The sequence below is a fragment of the Pantherophis guttatus genome, chromosome 9 (genome assembly GCF_059756535.1).
Source record: "Pantherophis guttatus breed Tessera chromosome 9, ASM5975653v1, whole genome shotgun sequence".
NCBI lineage: Eukaryota > Metazoa > Chordata > Lepidosauria > Squamata > Colubridae > Pantherophis > Pantherophis guttatus.
The window spans coordinates 25,608,992-25,627,266 of NC_142071.1; the positions used below are offsets into that span (position 1 = coordinate 25,608,992).

Here is an 18,275-nt window from a genome sequence, read left to right on the forward strand (position 1 = left end):
GATTTCTTTAAAGACTATTTGTTTGGAAATGCAATTTATTTTATTTGAGACGACATCGAAACCTGACAGAGTGATTGTAAGCCACCTAAAGTAGCCAAGATAGGTGACATATACATTGATTCCAAAATTGTTTGGGCTCCGTATTTTTTTTTAAAACTTACCAGCATATTCTGGATCCACATGAGGAGGGTAGAACCCAAACTTGATGAAGATGGGAATGGGCACCCCAAATTTGAACCACTCAACCACATAAGGAGGGGGTTGGCCAGTCAGTGGATGGATTACATCACATCCGAGGATGACACTTTCGTGAGCACGAGCTGTCACAAACTCGGGTTCCTCTCTTAAACCGTGGGCACCTGGGAAAAAAAGGGAAGGGGGAGAAAGGGAAAAAAAGAGGGGAAAATTCAATAATTTCCCCTAAGCCAGGAAGAAAATCATATTTATGGCTACATCCAACAATTGTGTTTGCATCCCACATCACTTACAACTTCAGCAGTTACAATCGTAAAACTGGCTTGGCGTGGTGAATGCCAACCTTGTTCAAATGTTCAAATGACTTCAAACATACCAACTTAGTCAATTTGGTTAGTTTATCGCTTAATGTACGGTACAATCCCAAAAGATAGATTAGACCAGTAACCAGGATAAACTGGAATCTCAGTGACTGAGATCCTGACAGCACTTTGACTTGACCTATCTAAGACTGAGTTAGGGATGCGGTGGCTCAGTGGCTAAGATGCTGAGCTTGTCGATAGAAAGGTCGGCAATTCAGCGGTTCGAATCCCTAGTGCCGCATAATGGGGTGAGCTCCCGTTACTTGTCCCAGCTTCTGCCAATCTAGCAGTTCGAAAGCATGTAAAAAATGCAAGTAGAAAAATAGGGACCACCTTTGGTGGGAAGGTAACAGCGTTCCATGCGCCTTTGGGATTTAGTCATGCCGGCCACATGACCACGGAGATGTCTTCAGACAGTGCTAGCTCTTCGGCTTTGAAACGGAGATGAGCACCGCCCCCTAGAGTCGGGAATGACTAGCACATATGTGCGAGGGGAACCTTTACCTTTAATCTAAGACTGAAGAGGTTTTTAAAATGGCTAAATTGATCATAGTTGGGAGATTTGGGAAAGAACTGGCCAGTCCAAGAATCCAGGAAATGCAAATTGACCTATTCTCCAAAGCACCTGAGGGTAGGACAAGAAGCAATGGGTGGAAACTCATCAAGGAGAGAAGCAACTTAGAACTAAGGAGAAATTTCCTGACAGTTACAACAATTAACCAGTGGAACAACTTGCCTCCAGAAGTTGTGAATGCTCCAACACTGGAAGTTTTTAAGAAGAGATTGGATAACCATTTGTCTGAAGTGGTGTAGGGTTTCCTGCTTGATCAAGGGGTTGGACTAGAAGACCTCCGAGGTCCCTTCCAACTCTGTTACAGGTAGTCCTCGACTTACGACAGTTTAGTGACCGTTCAAAGTTACAACAGCATTGAAAAAAATTGGCTTCTGACCATTTTTCACACTTTTTCACACCATTGCAGCATCCCTATGATCATGTCATATACATTCGGATGCCTGACAACCGACTCACATTTATGAGTCGGTTGCAGTGTCCCAGAGTCACGTCGTTGCAAAAGGGGACGACAAAGTCAGTAGGGAAGCCAGGTTCACTTAACAACCATGTGACTATGATTAATCAATTGCAGTGATTCGCTCAACAGACGCAGCAAGAAAAACGGTAAAGTGTGGGCAAAACAAATTTCTCACTTAAGCAACATAAATGTTGGGCTCGTATGTTGAGGATTACCTGTATTCTGCTCAAAAAAAAGACCACAGATAAACATGTCAGGAAACAGAATAGAGATACAGATTAACAGAGATGGAAGGGACCTGGTAGGTCATCTAGTCCAACCCTCCACCCAAGCAGGAGACCCTACACCATTTCTGACAGATGGCAGTCCAGTCTCTTCTTGAAAGGCTCAAGTGATGAAGCTCCCACAACTTCCGAAGGCAACTTCTCTTTCACTGGTTGATTGTTCTCCCTGTCCAAAAATTTCTCCTTATTTCCAGGTTGAATCTCTCCTTGTTCCGTTTCCATCCATTATTCCTTGCCTGGCCTTCAGGTGCTTTGGAAAACAGCTTGACCCCCTCCTCTCTGTGGCAGCCCCTCAAATATTGGAAGACGGCTATCCTGTCTCCCCTGGTCCTTCTCTTCCCTAGACTAGCCATACAAATCTACTAAACTATTAGAATACCGTACAGAATATGGAATAACAGAGTTGGAAGGGACCTCGTAGGTCATCTAGTCCAACCTCCCGCCCAAACAGGAGACCCTACACCATTTCTGACAGACGGCAGTCCAGTCTTTTCTTCAAAACAGTCCAGTCCAGTCCAGTGATGAAGCTCCCACAACTTCCGAAGGCAACTTCTCTTTCACTGGTTGATTGTTCTCCCTGCCAGGAAATTTCTCCTTATTTCTAGGTTGAATCTCTCCTGCATCAGTTTCCATCCATTATTCTTTGTATTCAAAGCCTTCAGGTGCTTTGGAGAATAGCTTGACCCCTTCTTCTCTGTGGCAGCCCCTCAAATATTGGAAGACTGCTATCCTGTCTCCCCTGGTCCTTCTCTTCACTAGACTAGCCCTGCCCAATTCCTGCAACTGCCCATCCTATGTTTTAGCCTCCAGTCCCCTCATCATCCTGGTTGCTCTTCTCTGCACTCTTTCTAGAGTCTCCACATCTTTTTTTATCGTGTGGTGACCAAACCTGGATGCAGTACTCTAGCTGTGGTCTTACTAAGGCTTTGTAGAGTGGTATTTAATACCTCATTTGATCTTGATTGCATCCCTCTGTTAATGCAAAGGTGTGTGGTTCACACACCTATTTTTCAGTAAATCTTCATTTTGCTTAGAGGGCGAGCAACCAAGCCACATTGTCTCTGCTTAACAACTCTATCAAGGTCGTCTTCGGAAAGCTCTTGAACCTTCTTTTCCTAACCGGGAAGAGTCACAAATGCTTTCGTGCAGCTCTTTCATTATTCTCCCCTGGAAGAGCCCATCCGCGCCCCCTTACAAGCAGCAGGTTAAGGCTTGAAGGTGACTCCAGCTTTTCAGGAAGAAAGGGAGCGCCGAGGCAGAGAGGAGAAATTCTCCTGCATGTATAGGAACGTGCGCGCTGGTTAGTGCATTAAAAAAAAAAGTGATTTATAAAGAAGGCAAGATGGGGGATATCCAGACATCGCCAAAGCCCCTCCATCCTGGAGGAAGGTTGTCTCCGCCTGAGCTTATCAAGGCAACATTTGAACGGAGGCTTTCAGCATCGCTCCAAGGTGACTTTCCGGCATGTTCTCCCTACCTCCGCCCCCTTTTCTCTCTCCTTCTCACTTCAGGGAGGGGTGGGGAGAGGAAAGGGGGAGGAGGGACTCTGCAACAGCCCTGTGGCTTCTCCTTTACTATTCTTCCTTGGACTCTTTCTTTGCCTGGCCTAATAATATCTACCGGGAGTGATTTTCTTCTTGGTGGCATCCATTCATAAATTGATCCGCCTTCAGAGCCAAAAAAATAAATAAATTCATGGAAGGGTTTTTGATGGGGAAGTCACTGACACCACTAGGGTTGCAGTCAATGCCTTGGCAGCCCCGATCCCAAAGCCAACATATCCATTTCAGCCTCTCCCTCCCAGGATTCCCTCCAGAACCTGCAATCCTACCTCTGTACGTCTCCAGATACAAAATTGGATCTCCCTTTGTTGAGATGCAGAAATCAGATCTCCGTTCGTGCTTCCAAAGCATGAAGGCACAGAAGCTTACAATCATGTCGAGCTACCGTGGAGTAACAGTAACAGAGTTGGAAGGGACTTTGGAGGTCATTTAGTCCAACCCCCTGCTCACGCAGGAGGGCTGTACTAGGGATTCGAACCGCCGACTCTAAACAGCCCCAGGCAGTACGCCCATTGGTTAGAGACTCCAGAAGTTGCAGTTCAACATCTGAGGAACAAAGCTCAGCCGGCCAATCAAGTATTTCCATTTGTGTTTCGCTTGGGGGATCTTGAGTTGGGTTGGGCTGGATTGGGTTAATAGGATATCAGAATAACAGAGTTGGAAGGGACTTCGGAGGTCTTCTAGTCCAACCCCCTGCTCAGACAGAAAACCCTACACCACCTCAGACAAATGGTTGTCCAACATCTTCTTAAAAACTTCCAGTGTTGGACCATTCACAACTTCTGGAGGCAAGTCGTTCCACTGGTTAATTGTTCTAACTGTCAGGAAATTTCTCCTTAGTTCTAAGTTGCTTCTCTCCTTGATTAGTATCCACCCATTGCTTCTTGTCCTACCCTCAGGTGCTTTGGAGAATAGCTTGACTCCCTCTTCTTTGGGGCAGCCCCTGAGATATTAGAACACTGGTATCATGTCTCCCCTAGTCCTTCTTTTCTTATATATTTTTATTTTTTATTATTATAACATAAAATGGCATTACAAGACAGACAACATTTATATATATACTCTCTTAACAGCTATTTCGTGATGATCTTCTTCTAACGTTTACATTTTTCCCCTTTTCCCTTTATATTATTCCAGTTTCTTCTTGTCCCCTCTCTTTTAATTACAGTGTATTTATTAAAACCCATATTAACTTTATATTTTCTATACATTCTTTTGTTTTTTTACATTTCACCCCTATTTTACTTCTCCGTTATTCCTATTCTCCAGCCACTTATACCATTTGTGCCAGATTATATAATATTCCGTATCCTCTTTTTCTTTAAACTCTTTTGTTAATTTATCCATCTCGGCACACTTTAAGATTTTTTTTATCAACTCTTCTTCTGTTCTTCTTTTCATGGTCTTCCCTTTCACCTTTAGCCACAAACTAAAATCCTTTCCTGAGCTTCACATTATTCAGCCATGGGCAGTCCTTCACTCTGTACAGGAAAGAGTACAGGATCCCCCACAGAATCTTTGACAATCATTGAAAAGAAAAATGGAATTCAATGTATCTTTAGAGTAGAGAAGAGACTTGGAGGTCTCCCCAATGGATGCATGTAGCTCTTAGAAATCATGGACTACAAATGTCTTAAAAATATGGACATCAAGCAGAGTCCTTGGGCCAGGAGCAAAGAAATGGTACATTACACCTTCAGCACTACCTTCAAGTATGCTTAGCCAAATAGGCCTAAAATCACCACAAAAGGATTTACAAACAAAACAAAATGCATTGAGAAAGAACAAACGTCACACCATTCAATGTTGCAAGAAGTTCAGAAGAACTAACAGAGATATACAGTCTCCATATTTCTTCTTACAGATCGAACAGGAAAGCTCTCTCCATCCCAAGCTGGCCAGGAACCAGGCCGAAGTAGGCCTAGATCAGAGGTCTGCAACCTTAAACACTCAAAGAGCCATTTGGACCCACAGAAAAGAAAACACCGGGAGCCACAAAACCCTTCCCGTGTCCTGACTATTTCTTGAGCAGCCACAAAACTAGCATACGTAGTTGAATGAAACTACATTTTGTTTTCTTCTGAAACTTTTATTTTCTTGGATTTATCCATGGTTGGCCTACCGGGGGTTGAAAAGCTCAATAAATCGTGTGCAAGCAGGTGTCACACATTGGCGGTTGTGATGCATATTTTGGCTGACACGGAGCCACAGCAGAGGGGTGAAAGAGCCACATGTGGCTCCAGAGCAGCAGGTTGCTGACCCCTGGCCTAGATAATCAGCTCCATCCAGGACCAAGTAGGAGTAATAGATCCTGAAGCCAGGTATGGTCTCCTGGACTGTTCCTGATCAGATCCATGCTCTTTCCAGGTGACCTTATTTCAACGGCCGCTTCCACCATCCCTTCCCACCATCAAGGAGCCAACTTCCATGCCTACTTAGATCTGAATGCTGCCCTACACTTGGATTTTTGTTTCTTATTTCAATAAACATCAGGGCACACCTGGGTGCCATAAAGACGTCCACTCTCAAAACTGAGCTCCTTGTTTTTGTTTCCAATTACAGTGTTACCTGCCCCGGTATGCAGACGGAGAGGCTTAGTTAAACTGTTGGTGGGATCATATAGGGCAGAGGTGTCAAAGTCATCTTATTGCCTCCAACAATCCGGGTCCTTATTTTACTTACCTCAGAAGGAGGTAAGCCTCAGAAGGAGGTAAGCCTTGAGCCTGGTGAGATTTGAACTCACAGTAATTTATTTTATTTTATTTATTTTATATTGGATTTCTATACCGCCCTTCTCCCTAAGGACTCAGGGCGGTGTACAGCCAGATTAAAAAAACATGCAGAACAAATATTAAAAACAATTAAAAGATATATAAATTTGGCCCAATTAAAACTCATTTACCAATTAAAAACGTTTAAAACATTTAAAAACAGTTAAAAATTTCATCTTAAGCCAGCCCGGCTTGTTTAAATAAATGGGTTTTAAGGGCGCGACGGAAGGCACTGAGGTCTTGGATTCTCCTTATCTCTGGGGGCAACTGATTCCAGAGGGTAGGTGCCCCCACAGAGAAAGCCCTCCCCCTGGGGGTCACCAGCCTGCATTGTTTGGCTGATGGCACCCCGAGGAGGCCCTCTCTGTGGGAGCGCACGGGTCGCTGGGAGGTCGTCGGTAGCAGCAGGCGGTCTCGGAGATAGCTAGGCCCTATGCCATGGAGCGCTTTAAAGGTGATAACCAACACCTTGAAGCGCACCCGGAAGACAACTGGGAGCCAGTGCAGCTCGCGCAGGAGCGGTGTTACATGGGAGCGCCATGCTGCTCCCGTCACTACCCGCGCTGCTGCGTTCTGGACCAGCTGGAGCCTCCGGGTGCTCCTCAAGGGGAGCCCCATGTAGAGAGCGTTGCAGTAGTCAAGGCGAGAGGTGACGAGGGCATGAGTGACTGTGCACAGGGAATCCCGATCAAGAAAGGGCCGCAACTGGCGAATCAGGCGAACCTGACAAAAGGTCCCCCTGGTTACAGCCGTCAGATGTTCCTCCAAGGACAGCTGCATATCCAGGAGGACTCCCAGATTGCGAGCCCTCTCTGTGGGGGCCAATGACTCGCCCCCAATAGTCAGTGATGGAGTCAACTGACTATATCGGGATGCCGGGAGCCACAGCCACTCAGTCTTGGAAGGGTTGAGCCTGAGCCTGTTCCTCCCCATCCAGACCCGTACAGCCTCCAGGCACTGGGACATCACTTCAAGGGCATCGTTGGGGTGGCCTGGGGTGGAGATGTACAGCTGGGTGTCATCAGCGTACTGGTGGTATCTCACCCCAAAGCCACGGATGATCTCACCCAGCGGCTTCACATAAATGTTGAACAGAAGGGGCGAGAGGACCGATCCCTGCGGCACTCCACAAATGAGAGGCCTCGAGGTCGACCTCTGCCCCCCTGCCAACACAAACTGCGACCGGTCGGAGAGAAAGGAGGAGAACCACCGCAACACGGTGCCTCCCACCCCCAACTCTTCCAGCCGGTGCAGCATGATACCATGGTCGATGGTATCAAAAGCCGCTGAGAGGTCTAACAGGACCAGAACAGAGGAACAACCCCTATCCCGAGCCCTCCAGAGATCATCAACCAACGCGACCAATTGCAGGTAGCTGGTGCTACTATAACAGTGCATTAGTCTGCTGCGCCACCAAAGCTCTTTGGATTGGGGAGGGAATGGTGATTTTACAGTATCCTTCCCCTGCCACGGCCACCAAGCCATGCCACGCCCACCAAGCCACACCCACAGAACCGGCTGTAAAAAAATTTGAAACCCACCACTCTTGTGCATGTTGCAGGAGCCTGCAGGTAACCTAGTCAATGACATTTGAGCTAATAAAGCCTAAACTGAGAAGAAGCACAGCTGGGTAATTCATGTGACTTTTGGAACGCCTTGTGAGCCTTGGTGGTGCAGCGGACTAAAGTGCTGTTAAAATAGCACTTAGCTGCCAGCTGCCTGCAATTACTGCAAGTTCAAATCTCACCAGGCTCAAGGTTGACTCAGCCTTCCATCCTTCCGAGGTAGGTAAAAGGAGGACCCGGATTGTGGGGGCAATAAGCTGACTTTGTATAAAAAAGAACACCGCTTAGGGGGGGTGCGAAAGCCCTACTATGCAGGTATCTACAAAAGTATGAAGGCTATTGCTTAACGCATTGTAAGCCACCCTGAGTCTCCGGAGAAGGGCGGCATATAAATTGAACCAATAAATAAATAAGTAAAAAGAGCCTTGGTACTACAGTGGTTTAAAGCACCCTGTTATTAACACAGCTGCCTGCAATTTACTGCTGGTTCGAATCTCTCCAAGGCTCAAGGTTGACTCAGCCTTCCATCCTTTCTAAGGTAGGTGAAATGAGGACCCAGTTTGTGGGGGCAATAAGCTGACTCTGTATAAATATACAAAAGTATGAAGGCTATTGCTTAACGCACTGTAAGCCGCCCTGAGTCTCCGGAGAAGGGCGGCATATAAATCAAATTAAAAAAAATAAAATAAAAAATAAATAAATAAATAAATAAATAAAATAAAAATGGAGGCACTGCATTGGTGTCCATCCAAACGATCAAACATCTGGGGAGAGGATACTTTTTTTTCTCTCTCTCTCTCTCTCTCTCGATCACATTTCCCCTCCCCTCGCCCCCCCCCACCATAAAATATAAGTGATTGACAGCCACTTCCCCGAACTAGTTACTACCACGGGCAAAAAATTGGACAGATGCAAAGCACTCGCATTTCTCTCGACAGATTCCAAGGTCCTGCAGCCATTAGCCATCTCCCGTTTCTAACGGCAATCTGCAGCTAGAAGGTTTTTGCTCCTGACTTTCTCCAGACAAGCCATAAAATAGCTTCCTCAAAAAAGAAAAAAGAAAGAAAGATAATGAACTGCTCTTCGCTCATCTCTTTCCTCCATCCCCTCCCCACCCAGCATCACCATCATCACTTCCCTGCTGGGCTGTTGCTGATTGGCCCGAGATGACATCACCGTTTTTTCCACAACAGGAGTCTGGTCCGCCAGCGAGTCTATTTTTGGCACCCACGAGACAAGGCATTAACCAGCAACTGGCTCCGATGGGGCCACGCGAGCTTACGGTGTGAGAAATCCCTCCGGGATGGGATGGAGAAAGGACAGGTGGGAATGCCCAGAGAAACCGTATTCCTGCTCGCCTCTTTTCCCCCACCCCTCCCTGCTTCTCCCCATACACCCACACTCCCTGATGCTAGTTTGCAAGAGAGATGATGAAGCTACACTGAGAAAGGGGCTTAGATGCCGGTGGGAAGAAAAAGCAGAGAGGAGAGGAAAGGAAAGGAGGGAGGGGATTGAAATGCCAGTGATCTGTTTCTGCTTGGACTGTTGGAGAAAGCATCAAGGGAAAGAGCTGGAGAGAATACCAAGCCCAACTAGGTGCCCATTCAGAAGGGGGTGCCACCTCTCAACATCCCTCTTCAACAGCCTTGGTAGTACAGGGGTTTAAGGCACCCTGTTATTAAGCTGGTTATTAAGACCAGCTGCCTGCAATTACTGCAGGGTTCGAATCTCGCCAAGGCTCAAGGTTGACTCAGCCTTCCATCCTTTCTAAGGTAGGTAAATTGAGGACCCAGTTTGTGGGGGCAATAAGCTGACTTTGTATAAATATAAAAAAGGATGAAGGCTATTGCTGAGCACATTGTAAGCCGCCCTCAGTCTCCGGAGAAGGGCGGCATATAAATCAAATTAAAAAACAAACAAACAAACCATCTACCCTATGGCACCGCTCACTCTTTTGTCTAAACCCCCCACCCCCCCACCCCCAGGATGTGTCTCTTTATCACTGTATTTGCAGTGTAGATGACAGGCCTCCAGCAGAGGAAATGACATTGGGTGTTGGCAGAGGCAGCCAAAAAAGCCAATGCAATCCTAAACTGCATTAACAGAGGGATACAATCAAAATCAAGGGAGGAACTAATACCACTCTATAAAGCCCTAGTAAGACCACACCTAGAATCCTGCATCCAGTTTTGGTCACCGCACTATAAAAAAGATGTTGAGACTCTAGAAAGAGTACAGAGAAGAGCAACCAGGATGATGAGGGCACTGGAGGCTAAAACATACAATGAACGGTTGCAGGAACTGGGCATGGCTAGTCTAGTAAAGAGAAGGACCAGGGGAGACAGGATAGCAGTCTTCCAATATTTGAGGGGCTGCCACAGAGAGGAAGGGGTTAAGCTATTCTCCAAAGCACCTGAAGGCCAGACAAGGAATAATGGATAGAAACTGACCAAGGAGAGATTCAACCTAGAAATGAGGAGGAACTTTCTGACAGGGAGAACAATCAACTAGTGGAACAGAAGTTGCCTTCGGAAGTTGTGGGAGCTTCATCCCTTGAGACTTTCAAGAAAAGATTGGACTGCCATTTGTCAGAAATGGTGTAAGGTCTCCCTCTTGAGCAGGGGGTTGGACTAGATGACCTATAAGGTTCCTTCCAACTCTGTTAATCTGTTAATCCCCTTCTCTTCCATTGGTCAACCATAGAAAGATGTAGATTCCGGAGATCGCCTGTCTGCCCCTTCCACCCTCATGGAGGCCAGGGAAAGAAAAAAAACGAAGATTCCCTTCTTAAGGAATAGAGAGGCAGCACAATTGGTCCTCCGTGGAGCTAATTTCCAATCCAGAGGCGAATCCAACTCACAGGGGCCACAGTCCTCCCACAAGTCAAAAATAACAATCGGATTCTCCTGCCTGGTCCATTTCAGAAATCCAAAAATCAACACTTCGCTTCAGCAATTTTAGCAATATTTATTGTCTGACTTGTTTAAACAGAATAACAGAGTTGGAAGGGACATTGGAGGTCTTCTAATCCAACCCCCCACTCAACAGGAGACCCTACGTCAGAACAAATGATGGTCCAATGTCTTCTTCAAGACTTCTAGTGATGGAGCACCCACAATTTCTGGAGGCAAATTGTTGCACTGATTAAATGTTCTAATTGTCAGGAAATTTCTCTTTAGTTGTAGGTCAGTTCTCTCCTTGATTAGTTTCCACCCATTGCTTCTTGTCCTATTGTAAGGTGCTTTACAAAATAGGCTGACCTCCTTTTGGGGGGGCAGCTCCTTAGATATTGCAACACTGCTAATAATGGAATGGAATGGAATGGACTGGACTAGACTAGACTAGACTAGACTAGACTAGACTAGACTAGACTAGACTAGACTAGACTAGACTAGACTAGACTAGAATAGAATAGAATAGAATAGAATAGAATAGAATAGAATAGAATAGAATAGAATAGAATAGAATAGAATAGAATAGAATAGAATAGAATTCTTTATTGGCCAAGTGTGATTGGACACACAAGGAATTTGTCTTGGTGCATATGCTCTCGGAGTACATATAAGAAAAGATAAGATAAATAATATGGTTATTATTATATAATTATAAATCATTAAATATGACCCATCAAACCTCCCAGATGGGGAGACTTTAGCTACTCTTTATGGAGGGTTTGTGATTAACTTTTAGAGACTGGTGAAGTGTTGGATCAATGCTGGGAAGAATAGCAATAGCCCAGGCAAACTGACCACGTGGGTTAGCTAGTTTCATATTTCCTAGCTAGAAGTTGTCACCATGGAAGACTGGTGCTGATCCAAGCCATCACTGATCCAAAGTCATTGCAGCATCTCTCCAAGATGGACCTGCTGGTCTTCCATGGCTAGCTCTAGCAAGCCAAAGACTTGATGCATTTTGGCAAAATCTCCAGTTCTCGTATCTCTTGATGAGCATCAAGATCACTCTTTCTCCTTTGACATCTTTCTAGTTGCAAGACAGACAGATAGACAGACCAACCCAGCAGACAGCAAGAAGACGACGACACAGAATGAAGAAGTCAAGTGAAGGATATGGAGTTCTACTTAAGGAGTAAGGATCTAACCCAGTGATGGTGGACATTTTCATCACCATGTGTCCAAACCGGAACGCACATGCATGTGTGTGCATGTGCATGCGTGGGAGTGCTGGAAACCCAAAGACCAACTGGCTGGAACACACGTGCCTGTTTTTTGGCCAATTTTGGCCATTTTTTGGGCTGTTTTCAGACCGTTTTCCGGCGCTCCGGCACCCGCGAAGACCAGCTAGTTGGCGTGCATGTGCACACTGGAAACCAGAAGAGCAGCTGGTGTGCCATAGTTTCGCCATCACGGATCTAACCCATCTACACTAAGGTATCCTCACACTTGATGAAACGAACCATTGTATGGCTACCACATCTGGGCTACAAAACCCCCATTATTTTTGTGATTTGCAGAACAAAGTATGTCCAAAGCAAATGGTTGCAATTAAACAGTACATTTGTTCATAGATGGCTTAACCATAGTTAAGCCATAGTTAAGTCCCAACTGCAGAGAACTCTAGATATGTAAACGAACACCCACAATTTTTCAGCCTGCATAACCTGTGTTTTATGGAATTAACCAGGGGTGAAATGCTCCCGGTTCGGACCGGATCGCCCGATCCAGTAGCGATGGCGGCGGGTGGTTCGGAGAACCGGTAGCAAAAATCCTTGTGCCCCCTCCCCCACCTCCCATGCCCAGCTGAGCCGCAGGATCATCAGAGGCTTTTTTTTAAAAACTTTTAAAAGCATTTTTTCCACAACCTCTTCCGACGAAAAAATGCTTTTAAAAGAAAAAGAAAAAAAAAGCCTCTGATGATCGTGGGGCTCAGCTGGGATCGTCAGAGGCTTTTCAAAGCATTTTATCCTGCAACCTCTTGGGTGAAGAGGTGGTAAAAAAATGCTTTGAAAAATCTCTGACAATCCCAGCTGAGTTGCCTGATCAGCAGAGGCTTTTCAAAGCATTAGAAAAAATGCTTTGAAAAGTTAAAAAAAAAAAGTTGGCCATGCCCACCCAGTCACATTACCCCCCCCCCCACCCCATGCCCACAGAACCGGTAGTAACATATTTTAGATTTCACCCCTGGAATTAACCCACATGTAGCCATGGCCTAGATCAGTGTTTCTCAAATTTGGCGTCTTGAAGATGGGTGGGCTTCAATTCCCAGAATTCCCCAGCCACTCATCCTGGCTGAGGAATTCTGGGAGTTGACGTCAATGCCACTTAAAATGACTGAAGTGGAGAAACTCTGATCTAGAGGCCTTGCTGATCATTTCCAACCTTTCACCAGGAGCTCCATCTCTCAAGCAACTACCAAGTGTAAAAAAAGGGCTCTTAACTAGATTGTATTTCGAGGCCCTTCCTTGTGGGCTCAGCTGACAGGAAGATGCCGGTAATTCAGCAAGCGTTTAATGATTTCTCAGCGCACAAGCACGCAAACGCCTCGCCACATGAGACCCTTGTCTGCCTAAAATCGACAAGGCCGTGGACAACTAGACTCGCTTGTTCCTCCGGGAATACGGCTGGCAATCTTGTAAGGCTCAGGTAAAAATCCATTCTAGTGACCTTAAGTGCTTTTGATTCCATTTCCTGCCGGAGTGGATACTGATGTCTGCAACTGTTTTGACAAGAAGTGGAACTATTGGTTTCTGGGAATGAATGCAAAAGTTAAGTGTTGCCGGAAAGAAGGAACATGGATCAGCATAAAACAAGAAACTCTCCACCTCATGATAATCCAGAACAGGGGTCTCCAACCTTGGCAACATTAAGATTTGTGGACTTCAAGTTTCAGAGTTCTTCAGCCAGCAAAGCTGGCTGAGGAACTCTGGAAATTGAGGTCCACAAGTCTTAACGTTGCCAAGGTTGGAGACCCCGGGTCCAGAAGATGTTCCTGAGAAGGGCCGGCATTCTAGCTTCTGTTGCAGGATCCCCTACAGAAGAACTTTGGGACCAGATCTCAGCACCTCTAAGAACCACCAGGGAGGTCGATCATAACTTTGAACAGGTCGTAGATCAAGGACTACCTGTAGTCTTACATGATCGTACTTTGGAATAGGAATAGGTCGAGGAACGTCTTCGATCAGAATAGAGCTGGGAGGGACCTTGGAAGTCTTCTAGTCCAATCCCCTGCTCAAGTAGGAGACCCTATACTATTTCAGACAGGTGGCTCTTAAATACCTCCAGTGATGAAGCACCCACAACTTCTGGAGGCCAGCTGTTCCACTGGCTAATTGTTCTCACTGTTAGGAAGTTTCTCCTTAATTCCAGGTTGCTTCTCTCCTTGATTAGTTTCCATCCGTTGTTTCCTATCTTGCTTTCTGGTGCTTTGGAAAATAAGTTGGCCCTCTCTTCTTTGTGGCAGCCCATCAAATATTGCTATCATGTCACCCCTCGTCCTTCTTTTCTCTAGACTAGCCTTATCCAATTCCTTTCACCTTTCTTCATATGATTTTTTGTCTCCAGGCCTTTAATCAACTTAGTTGCTCTTCTCTGCACTTTTTCCCAAAGTCTCAAAATCTTTTTTGTAAAGTGGTGACCAAAACTGGATGCAGTACACCAGGTGTTGGCCTTACTAAAGATTTATAAAGCAGTACTGATAGGTCAATATTACCAATATATCTTTCTCCATGTAATTAGTAATTTCAATATTACTAACACTTCTTTCTCCATGCCAAGGACTGTTTGATATCCTCTGCCATGGACCATAAGCCATGGTGGCGCAGTGGTCAGAGTGCAGTACTGCAAGCTACTTCTGCTGACTGCCGGCTGACTGCAATTTGGCAGTTCGAATCTCACCAGGCTCAAGGTTGACTCATCCTTCCATCCTTCCGAGGTGGGTGAAATGAGGACCCAAATTATTGGGGGCAAGATGCTGACTCTGTAAAGCACTATAAACCGGTATTTAAGTCTAAGTGCTATTGCTATCTTCCTTCCTTCCTTCCTTCCTTCCTTCCTTCCTTCCTTCCTTCCTTCCTTCCTTTCCTTCCTTCCTTCTTCCTCCCTCCCTCCCTCCCTTCACAGTGGTTAGAATGCAGTATTGCAAGCTAACTCTGCCCACAGCCAGGAGTTCTATCCTGACCCGCTCAACGTTGACTCAGCCTTCCATCCTTCCGAGGTGAGTAAAATGGGGACCCAGATTGTTGGGGGCAAGAGGCTGACTCTGTAAACTGCTTAGGGAGAACTGTAGAGCACTGTAAAGCGGTATATAAGTCTAAGTGCTATTGCTATCTTCCTTCCTTCCTTCCTTCCTTCCTTCCTTCCTTCCTTCCTTCCTTCCTTCCTTCCTTCTTCCTCCCTTTGCAGTGGTTAGAATGCAGTATTGCAGGCTACTCTGCCCACAGCCAGGAGTTCTATCCTCACCAGCTCAACGTTGAATCAGCCTTCCATCCTTCCGGAGGTGAGTAAAATGAGGACCCGGATTGTTGGGGGCAAGAGGCTGACTCTGTAAACCGCTTAGGGAGAACTGTAGAGCACTGTAAAGCGGTATATAAGTCTAAGTGCTATTGCTATCACCAGCTCTACGTAGGTTTTCCTCTAAAACGAGAAAGCTGTGTCTGTCACCAGAGAGATGACATCACTCTCCTAACAGCAAATTATAATCCTTCTGAGCGATGCTAAGATGCTTCCCCTAGCAGTGCATTTGCAAAGCAAGGCAGTCGTTTCCCCTTCATGCAAGCTAACCGCACGAGCTACTCAGGATTTCATTAAAAGGAAAGAACGGGGACCGAACAAGAAGCAGCGGTGGGCTTAACTCGTTCAAGAAGTGCTATTTTTAACCAGACGGACAAGATTTGGAAGATGTGAAATAATGAACACGGCATCCTCCTTCAATATGCCAAATGGGCACAAGCCGGCGTTACAGAATTAATGAGTTTCTGGGGCACATGGCACGGCTTCAAGCCAGCCCTAAATTCCTGGTAACCAAAATGCCCACTGTACATTGGGTGGTTGCTCCGGGTTTTGTCCGGTTCTGGCGAACCGGTAATAAAAGCTGCAGGAGGCTCTGCCCACCCGCCCAGACATCATAATGGACGATCTGCACATGTGCAGAAGCTTCCGTTGCGAACCGGTAGTAATGGTAAGTAGAACCCACCCCTGCACTGTACCCACAACCACCAAAAGAGACCCCTGGGATCTCTCCATGGAGCGCCAGAACCCTCACTCTGCAAAAAGAGGACGGACAGATCCTAGCTGTTAACATCATCAGCCAATCCGATTAGAAAGAGATCTACTTCCACCAAATGGGAGTGATCGAGAACGCAAGAAAGATGCAACTTTCATTTTGTTTTTGCATGGAAGGTTCAGGACCCAGATGATACCTTTGGAATCGGAATGGCAACCCAGCCAAACCCCGTCTCCCAGGAGGAGGAAGACGAAGGATAGATCGTCCACGTGGTTCCTTTCGCACGGCTTTCTAAGCTTCGTTCAAAATGCCCTTCAATGAATTTGGTACCTTTCACACAATCGCACCTCCTTCCATCCCATCGGAACAGGGATCATTTCAGGAGCACTTTTGAGGAAAGTCCAGAGTTACAAGCAGTCCCCCGAAATCTTAACTCACTCAGCCTAGCTTCAGGAATATTTCTTCCAACAGATTAGAGAACCAGTGTGTGTGTGTGTGTGTGTGTGTGTGTGTGTGTGTGTGTGTGTGTGTGTGTGTGTGTGTCACACACACACACACACACACACACATATAAGGAGGTGTATCCAAGGAGATCCAAAGGATCATAACCACATTATTAAAGGTCAACCTTTTGTCCTTCCCTCTGCAAAAGGGTGAGGTCGCCTTTAATTCCTTCCTTCCTCCCTTCTCTTTCTTTCTTTCTCTCTCTTACTTTCTCTTTCTTTCTGTTTTTCTTTCTTTCCTTCCTTTTCTTTCCCTTCCTCCTTCCTTCCTTCTTTCTTTCCTTCTTTCTTTCTCTTTCTTTTTCTTTCTTTCTCTTTCCCTCCTTCCTTCCTTCCTCCCTCCCTTTCTCTTTCTTTCTCTCTCTCTCTTACTTTCTCTTTCTTTCTTCCTTTTCCTCCCTCCTTCCTTCCTTCTTTCTTTTCTTTTTTCTTTCTTTCTTTCCTTCTTTCTTTCTTTCTTTCTCTTTCTTTCTTTCTCTTTCCCTCCTTCCTTCCTTCTTTCTTTTCTTCTTTCTTTTCTTCTTTCTTTTTCTTTCTTTCCCTTTCTTTCTTTCTCTTTCCCTCCTTCCTTCCTTCCTTGTTTCTTTCTTTACTTCATTCTCTCTGTGTCTCTCTCTCACTCTCTCTTTCTCTTCTGTCTTTCCCATTCCCAACTTGATTTCCATTCTGGTTACCTTTTATCTTAAAAGAGAGAAGGGGTAAAAATGTCCCTTTTGAGTTCTCAGGTAACTATTACCTGCAACCCAATTTATTCAGAGGTAACCTCCTAGAGAAGAAGGTTCATAAGAGCCTCCTCTTCTACAGAAAGGACTGACTCAAGGATGACAATTTGGAGATGCAAGTCGCATATCTTGTCCCTTCTCCATTATGACTAACGAAGACCATTTCTTAATACATGGATTTCTGTAGACATGTCAAAAAAAAAAAAATCAAATCAAAAATCATGTACTCACTATAGTCATTTGTATCTACTAATATTCCCAAAAAAACAAATTGAAGTAACGAAACTGAAAAGGAAGTTAAGTGCTTTCAGTATATTGTATCTGACAATGTCCTTGAATCTTCAGAAACTTCAACAGATGCAAAGAGACATCAACTATCTATCAACAGACATTCTCACCTGTCATCTATTATTAGCCCAACCTTCTCCTACTTGCTATCTTCCAAATCTGTTGGACTACAATCTCATAATTCCTCAGAAAAACAGTTTTAAGTATATTTATCACATCGGGCACGTAAGTGTCGAGATGAATGTTTTACTACTATTAATTTTTGAACGTTTAATTTCATATTTGTGAATGCTTTAAATTGCACTCATTGTACATAGCACCTACGTTGAAAAATAGTTGCTATTCTTGTTAATGATAATAATGAATGAGCCACAGTCCAATAATAAGTAAGCCCAACTGCCCTGTGAACTAAATTGCCCAGCAGTTTTCAGTTCCACAAATGGTAATTATAGGCAAAATTCTGGGTTGTTTTTTTTTTTTCCACAAGATGGAAAATTACCCATGCTGCTTAGTCAAAAGAATCATAAATATTCATAATTTGCTACAACAAATACAATACATGACCTATTGCATCACTGATAATTCTTAATTCAGGAATCGACTACGCCTCCCGTGATTTTCTTATTTTGTTTGGAAAAAACCGACTTCAATTCAGAGTACTGGATAAGAAGATCACTAATTTATATTGAAGAAGAGAAGCGAATCCAGAATTGTCTTTGTTCCCGTTTCATTTTAAACGATTTTAGAAGGATACAGTTAATTGATTTATTTTTAAATTCAACCCAGATTTCCAAAAAAGAATAAGAGAGATCTA

General features: G+C 45.0%; 1 protein-coding gene across 3 annotated transcripts in view; it reads right to left on the reverse strand.

Moving 5' to 3' along the window:
• Positions 1-18,275, reverse strand: part of IGSF9B (immunoglobulin superfamily member 9B) — a 121,159-nt gene that overhangs the window by 78,024 nt on the left and 24,860 nt on the right. For all 3 annotated transcript variants that reach the window (XR_015729340.1, XM_087875668.1, XM_087875667.1), the window contains exon 2: positions 162-359. Coding sequence is in view for 2 of the 3 variants with exons in the window: in XM_087875668.1 (XP_087731794.1) it covers positions 162-359 (198 nt within the window). In the remaining variant the exon portion in view is untranslated. The remainder of the gene's footprint in view (positions 1-161; positions 360-18,275) is intronic.